The 8,713-nt window shown below is 39.7% G+C and overlaps 1 protein-coding gene across 1 annotated transcript; it reads right to left on the bottom strand.

Moving 5' to 3' along the window:
• Positions 1–5,562: 5,562 nt before the first annotated feature.
• mc4r (melanocortin 4 receptor) lies at positions 5,563–7,440 on the bottom strand. The gene is made up of 2 exons (XM_084033386.1): positions 6,067–7,440; positions 5,563–5,664 (listed from the first exon to the last, which is right to left on the bottom strand). The coding sequence occupies exon 1, from the start codon at positions 7,207–7,209 to the stop codon at positions 6,226–6,228; it is 984 nt and encodes a 327-aa protein (XP_083889512.1). The 5' UTR covers positions 7,210–7,440; the 3' UTR covers positions 5,563–5,664; positions 6,067–6,225.
• Positions 7,441–8,713: the final 1,273 nt, after the last annotated feature.

Consider the following 8,713-nt stretch of genomic DNA (forward strand, 5'->3'; position numbering starts at 1 on the left):
AGAGGACCTGAAGTTAACTCCAGCATTTTTCGCTGTGGACAGGGATGATAACAGCAGCGAATCAACAGTGTTTAATTTGATACTCTGTGCACCAATCCCCAGGAAGCCAGCATGATAAAGATGGATGGAGCAGCGCTTTACCAATTGGCCACATGCAAACACAAATTCTGGTAATCCTGGACAAAAACCGATGCGGTAACTTTACCACCTTTTGTCTGTATTTCTATTGCACTTTTGTTTAACTGTAATCTTTAATTGTTCTGTGAAGCAGCCTTGAATTGCCTTGGCGTATGAAAGGTGCTACACAAAAAAAGTTGCCTTGCCTTGTAAATGAAGTGTAAAGGACGACTCACGACTAAAATATAACGATCGCATCGATCATTCCCGGGAGTATCTACTGATACGTTGGCTGTGTGGAGTAATGAGTTTGGAGGTGATACATGGAGGCATTCAAAACGGCCACACCTGGAGTTGGTGATCGGGCAGCTTCCGAGCATATTAGGATTCAAGTGACACCTGCGGTCTTGCTTTGAGTCGATATAAAACAGGGTGAGAGGCAAGGCATTACATCATAATCACAGAAGGAGGTTTTTGATGAATTTTTGAAGCCCAGAGAAAAGGATGGAATTCAGATTAAGAGATAACTGCATAAAAAGACAAAGAGCCTTTGGAACAGAAAGCTGCAACTTCAGGAAAGGACACAAACAACATAATTTGGGCATTTGGTGTTCAATCAGCCTAAAATCATACAGTAGGTGATTCCCTCATGAACAAATTCCAGACCCTCTCACGGCAGTCACAATATTGAAATCAACTGATTCATGTATGTCCACTTCTTTCGTTTTTCGAGTCAATCACCACAGAATTACATTAAAAAACTGTTTATACTGGGAACTGTCTTTCATGCCTCATCTTTCGCTAGTATCCTACCCGCCAACTCCTGAACCATCTTTCCCCTTTGAGTCTGCCCCAAAAAAAACAGGTTAGGTGCATTTTTGGACACGTTGTCTCGAACACCACTATCATAATTGAAAATCCTGTGTTTTTGAGCTCATCGACTTCCCCACCCGCCCACCATGCATTTCATTTGTGGGCGTCCACCATGAAAAATGATCCCTGTTGACTTTCATTGGCACTGTTTTCCTTCTGAATGACAAAATTTTAAAAAAGGGCAATTCGTACACAAAATCAATACATTGCATCTGGTGATTATTTCCAAAGCTGCCGTGAGAACGGGATGTCTCATCATTGTTCATTTACACATTGCACAGCTGGAGAATTCATAATGAGTTCTTAAAGTGAATTGTTAAAGATTTCCTCTTTTCAGGCTCACTCTCTTCCAATTCTCTCTGCTCCACTAACTTTTGTTACCCAATCCAATCTCTCATTCAGCATTTCTTTTGTCTTTCTGAGAAAAACCAAACCCTTTGAGGGCATATTGGCTTCAGGACAGCTCTCGGCCTTAATAGTTGGATCATAACAAAGGTCACTTTGTGTGCAAAGACAAAAAAGAAACCTCATCATGGTTTCATTGAGGCTCTTTTTCAATTGTTTCTTTCATTTTCACAAGACTAAAAACAATGTGAGGGAAGCCAGATTGTAGGCTAAGTTTCAACGTGGTTTTCAGCATACTTGATGCCAATTTGTTTTGTTCATACATGGGTGAAATGAACAGTATAAGCTTGTTTGTAAAGCCATAGTTTATGTCTGATGGATTTGCTTGACATGTTGTTTCGGGTATGAATAAAACCCCAAACCCTAAATTCAAGGAGTGAGCTATGCAGGGCACAGGGATTCCTCTTCTTGGAATACATTTGAAATACATGATTCTGTCATATGACTGGCCTTGAGTGACGGCTGCCTCGCTGTAACTGCTGCAAATCTCACTGGATACTTTTTCGATAGAAAACAGTTAAAAAAACATATACCCATTCATAATTAATCACATTCCACAATTAAAAGCTGGTACTCTACTAATTTATGGAGCTATGCAGGTCATTGCTCGGTTGGTCAACGAGAAGAAAGTAGGTCATTGTTGACACATTGTCTGCCAGTGGTCCTATCAGAGGCTGGATAGTTGGATCTGCTGTCTTGTCTCCTCATAAACTGGATCTGTAACATTGTTGAGCCAGTGGAGGTGGGACAGGTTAACTAGTCATGGCTGCTGGGTTACAGGCCTCCTCCTCCTCTTTCTCTTCCTTCTCCTCCTTACCATATCTGCCATCAGTTTCTTTTTTAGCCTTTTTCTTTACTGCTCCACCTTGTTGATCAATGTAAGTTAACAGCTCACCTTAAAGTGTCTATTCGCTCTTGAAGTAAGGAGACATTCACACTCTTGCCACTGTTGTTGTTTGGAGGCCTCTAATAGTTATAGTTGACAACGACCCCATCAGCCTAGTGGATAACAAATGACGCATTGTGCTCTCAGGGAGATGAAAGACATCAGAAAAAGCATAGAAATTAGCTAGGCTGATACCGCCATCATTTATGAGGTTATATAAAATGATGAGTCATGCTTGCTTTATTGTGCTATTGAAAAGTAAATGAAAGGAAGGAATGAAATCAGGTTTGAATTGCGAACCACAATAATGTATCGCAAACCATTTAACCACCATTAGTCACATGGCAGAATATTCCTCATCTTATTTGTTTGTTTCCGCTTTTTTTTAAAATTGTTTAGGAAATGTTTTTGGATTGTATGGTGTGTTGTACTTCTTTTTCCACTGTTGTGTATCCCCTCTGGACTAAGTGCAATTGACTGGAAAGCAATAGGACTCTCAGCTGGAACAGCCAATCATTATTCAGATGCACAACCCCTGGAACCAATCAGCAACTGGGGAGTGGAGCTGCACAGTGTGAGGAGGGTAAAATGACTTTAGCTCATCTGGTTTTTAAGGTTTTTTTCATACTAATTGTTATCTTCTGTTTTTAAGATAGCTTCAGTTTTTTCTTAAAATGAGCAATACATGACACTCGCCCCCGGCTCAGGCATCGCCATGTTGAATGCCGCTGGGAGGCAATACAAATGCCCCCAATCTTGTATTACACACCTCTAAGGTATTTGCTTATGTAACACTGTTCTATTGCTGACTATTTAAAGATTTGTTTCCCCCATTAGTGTGCTCCAGTCTCTGTTTTTGGGTTACCATACCCTCTCCTTTGGCGAACCAAAACTTAATGCAGCTGTTGAGTTTTAGAGTGCTGCAAATCCGAGGAATGGAAACGGCAGAGCAACATTCACAAACCACCTTTCACGAGCATATTCCTTAATTCTTGATTGTATAAAATGAATGATTTGGCTTGCTGAAATGTGTTTCTTTATTTGAGCATAAAGAAATATGAGAAATATCTAAGTTTTCTCAAACCTAAGAATTAAAAAAGGACGTAACAGAAAACACCCCTGATGTTTTGCAGATTCCAGTGTGTAGTCTGATACCTCTGATACCTATGAATCCACCAACCCAAAGTATATTAAGGTGTTATTAAATTCAAATACGTTTGAAGCAATAGTGAATGTATGCAAGTTATTTTTCAGTTTTATAAATGTTTTATTTGCTTCAGATTAAATTATTCATCATGATAAAAAACCCCGAGTATTTTTCCAGCAAAAAAACACCAGTTGCTCACCTCAGGGAAGAAACTGTAAAGATAAACTTGAATTATAAACGGTGGGAAGTAAAAAAGGAGCAAACTTTGCACTATGCAAGCATTTATTCAGCGATATTAAAATAAAATCATTTAAATCTTACATTTTTTGTGTTTTCCATTTTCAAATGCCAATTTTTAGGAATTGTTTTCAATTAAAGTAAAAACAAACAAAGTTAGGTTAAAGTCTGCACTCCAGAGAAAAGCTGACAAACAGAGCTGTTGCCAAGGTGGCAGCATGATTTATTGAAGCTACTTTGCAGCAGTGATTCACAGAGTATGCATTGGCCAAGCAAACAGCTTCATATCGGCACACATGAATCAAATTTCCCAGCGAAGCTTTTCACAATAAAATGGGCTAGCCATTTACATCAGTGTTCTTGTGCATTTTTTGAGCTTTCAAATGCACTTTTAGTTCAAAAGGCATACATAAATAAGGCAATGTTGAATATAGCACTTAGCATAATATTAAGACTGATCACATACGTTTGTACAGTTCACAAAGGACAAGGTTGCTATTCACATCACAGTGCAAAATATCTAAGGCAAGGGTAAGTTACACACATTACACAACACATACATAAATATACATTCAGTAAAATATGTCTTTTGACATAAATAGGATGAAAAATAGATCTCTATGTGGTCGCACATACATGCTGAGTGGGAAAACAAACCACATGTGCAAATGTACACGAATATCTACGCAAACCACAAATTCACAAGAGCGTTCATTTGAAATCAGATGGACTTTTAGCTATTTGTTGAGGCAGAAATCATGATTTGCAAACCTTAAAGCAACTTACTGTTCATAGACATAAGTTTATTTTTTAAAAGACCCTTTGCATGTAACGAGCATATGTTCACAAACAGTCCAAAACTAACACTATACAGGCACGTATGAGCCGTATGATGATTTAATTTCAACTGATCATCAACTGACTAAGCTGAGTTATGTGACGCATTAGTGTGAGAATGTGTTGATCACGAAGAGTGTGAAGTTGCCATAATGGAGCCAAAAACTGTGAACAAAAACTAAAGGAAAGGTTCTAGGTCATCCTGAATCCTTTTCTCTTTCATGTAGGTTTAAATAAACTAAAATGCTTATTAATTGCCATCTTTTGTGCCTGAGAAATGCACTGACATTTTCCTGATTTACCCATTTTAAAGTCATGCATGAATGCATTTTCAGTATATTCTACACTGATTTTATATAAGTACTTACGCCCCTTACTTTTCCAGTTTTACAACTGTGCTGGTATTGGTATTTTATCTTTTTGTGCTTGTTCCCAGAAGCATCTAGCTGGGAAAATCAAACGTAATACCTCCTTCCGACGAAGTAGTCGGTATCTGTTTCCCCTTTGTTTCTGACAATTTTACCTCCAACTCAGAAAAATGCCTTTTAATAATAATAATAATAATTTGAAAAAAAGTACACGTCAGTTGAGCAGGATGTGTTCTGCACTTCCATTCATCTCTTCCTTAATTATTGGCACAAAACGAGAAAATCTCTGAGGTCTAATGTCTTTCATCATTCTTTCTCATGAAAAGTACATTTATAGCTCATACAAATCATTCCACGCATCACTGCACACTGTATGAAATGGTTGGTTGGCCCTGACTTCATATGAGAAGGCACAAGCATTAGCTAATACTTTTGTTCAAAGCTGTAGTTGGCCAGCTTCCTTTGTACATAATTAGTCTTTTAACAGTGAACAGATAAGAGTATAATCTGCGCTCTAGTAGATATATTCTTTTAAATGTTCCATCAATGAAGACAGAGACTGAAAAGACTGCTTTTATTTATAGTGCACCTTGGAATGAGATTCAGAGATCACTCAAACTTACTGTTCATTTCACTCACTACGTTTAAGTCATATCTCAACCAAACATTCCAAAATGTCTGCTCAATTTTTAACTTTGTTTCATGTATTTATTTATTACCTTGTCTGTCCGTATTATGCTGCCTTGGCCAGGGCTCACTTGTAAAAGAGATATCTATCTCAGTGTGATTCTTCCCTGGTTAAAAAAAAAAAGGTAAAATAAAAAAATAAAAACGATACAGACATTTTCTTAACATGCATTGCGATGCAAAACAAAAAGGGGCACATCTCAGGGATATACCCATCTTTGACTGCAGTGTGCCAAATGCTCTGTTATGAGGTGGATTATAGTTTTAATAAGACGTGGAGGTAGTCTGTCATAATCTATGATCATATATGCTGCAACAGCTTGGATTTTCTTCGACAGTGAAAACGTATCATGTGTATTTGTTATATAGATACACTCTCTCACTTACACACACACACACACACATGCTGGTAACATTTACTTCAAATTGCACTTCAGAACGGCATTTACTAAGAAAGAAAATGTCTTTACATAGCAATACTCTATTTTACAAGGTGTCTGTAAACCTACCTCTTCAGCAACCCAAAGGCAAGCACCCTACCTATCAATCATTCAGAGACTGCGAGAACAGGGCAGAACAGAGCCACATCAGTCCACAGCAATTACAGCTCAAAATCTCAAAGTCCTTGAAGGCCAAATTTCATTCCGTTCTGACACTTAACAAGCAGCTCAAACACACAGGAGAGCGTGTGAGCAGAAGAAAATCTCTTTGAAGGTTTTCCTCATCTCCTGGCTGCGAAAGGCATAGATGATGGGGTCAATGACGGAGTTGCACATGATGAGTATGAGGTACATGTTGAAGTGGGACATGAAGCAGGTGCAGTAGGGGTTCCTGGGGCAGGTGATCATGAGGATGAGGTGGAGGAAAAAGGGCGCCCAGCACACCACGAACACCCCGAGCAGGATGGTGAGGGTAATGGCGCCCTTCATGTTGGCCCGCTGGTGGATGGGCGCGTTTCCCGGCAGCGCCGCGATCCGCTTCATGTGCAGGCGCGCCAGCAGGAACATGTGGACGTACAGTGAAGCCATGAGCACCAGCATGGTGAAGAACATGGTAATGAGGCAGATGAGCACCGTGGTGCTCTCAGAGTAGATGATGAACAGGATGCCGGACATGGTGCAGCATGTCCAGATGCTGACGATGACCAGAATTGCTCTTCGCAGGGTGACGATGTTGTGGTACCGCAGCGCGTAGAAGATGGTGATGTAGCGATCGATGGCAATGGCCAGCAAGCTGCATATTGATGCTAGCAGAGAGCTGCAGATCATAGAGTCAAACACGTTGTCCATGCTTTTGATCAGATCGACCGGGATGGTCAGGTTGCCTCCGTTGATGAGCGCTATGACGATAGTCTCAGAGGCGTTGGAGACGCTCACGAGCATGTCGGCAACAGCGAGGCTACAGATGAAAAAGTACATGGGCGAGTGAAGGTTCTTGTTTTTGACGATAGCAGCTACAACCAGGATGTTCTCAAACAGGCTCACAATGCCCAGAGTGAGAAAAACCTCAGTGGAAATCAGCAGCTGTTCGTAACATCCTGCCGATGAGTCTTTCTCCTCGGTTGATAAGTCTTTGTTAAGAGGCAAAATGCCTGAGGTTTGGCTCTGGTTGTGGTAGCCTTGGAGCAATCCATTGCCGTCGGTGGTGTTCATAATGCCTCCTCTTAAATTTCCCTTCACCTTGGGTTAGGTTCTCTTTTTCCTTTTGTTAGTAGTCCATTGATAGTGTTGAAATCTCCTCAGTCAGCCTCATTATCCGGAGGACTTTCTCAACACCCTCGAAGTGGAATGAAAACAAAAATAAAGAAATCACCCTTCAGTTTAAACAAGAAAGGCAATTATCTTCAAAACATCTTCTGCTGTCGTTGGTCAAAAACAATCCCACCACTCTCCTCTCATCTCTCCTCTCCACTAATGAGTTCAAATAAATGTTCTCTAAAAAGATGAAAGAACTGCAGCAGAAAAGGTGCGTGAGATTGATCAACAGTGAGGCAGAGAGATCACAGCTCTATGTGCGAGTGCAGGCGGATCGTCACTTAGTAAGCCACTGTGGTCTTCCTGCTCTGTCTGGCTCTGTTAATATACCAGGCGCACACACACACCAACACACACACCCACCACTGTCATTTTTTTTGTCCTATTCGCTCACTGATAAGATGGAAGGAGGAGCAAAGTTTGGCTTGACTCATGAAAGAAATGAAGAATATTATTCATCCTTGAGGCTAAACATTAAAAAATGCATTCATGAAATTTAAATCAAAGCTTCCGTCCAACGGTGAAAACGATATAAAGACTGAATGATAGCCTACAGGTAGAGTGTGGTATTTTTTTCCGATATTGACTAATGACTATTGTTTTTTGCTATTGTTAGTATGTTTGTTAAACATTGATGCCTGCTGTTGTGTGGAGTAAGTAAATAAAAAAACTATTAGCCTTGTCACCATGAAACCATGCAGGATGCGGCCATGAAACTTTACAAAATTTACAACATTTGAAAATGGGTGTGGTCCGACAAAGAGAGTTAGTAACTGGAGAAGGTCATTTCAGTCTTTTTATGAGATGTCTTTTACGGATATGCCCCTTATCCATCTGGCGTTGTGGCTTTAGCTCTTTTTTTGGGCTCCACCAACTTATAGGATAATATCTTGCTCTTTAGCTGCTGAATAGTCTTTTATGTTCATTAGCTAGTTGCAGGACACATTCATTATTAAGTAACTTCTGGTAATGGTTATATCTTTTGATACGGCCTGAAAGGCCACACATAAACACGTATTCTTGAATAATGTGGGGAAGTTGCACAGTGAATATGTCCTAATATTGGGACTGCAAACAAATATACATGCATCAGAACCTGAACAATTTACATCTGTCATTATGACTGGAAGTGAAAGCTACTTGGCCACATATCTGTCTCCTGGCTTTGGATCCTGGATTATAAAGAATCCTGCAAAAATGTTCCTATCCCAAAAACAGGACATTAGGTACATTAAAAAACAGATACCAGTTCAAATAGTATAGAATAGAGGTTACTGACATATGGGACTTTAAATTCACGTTTTTTAGTTATGGTTATTAATTAATTAATTAAAAGTATGAATACATTTTAAGATAATCTATGATGTATGACACATCACACTGCTGTCTCAAGAGGAAGCAC

This window comes from Eutrigla gurnardus (genome assembly GCF_963514095.1).
Source record: "Eutrigla gurnardus genome assembly, chromosome: 18".
In the NCBI taxonomy this organism is placed as follows: domain Eukaryota; kingdom Metazoa; phylum Chordata; class Actinopteri; order Perciformes; family Triglidae; genus Eutrigla; species Eutrigla gurnardus.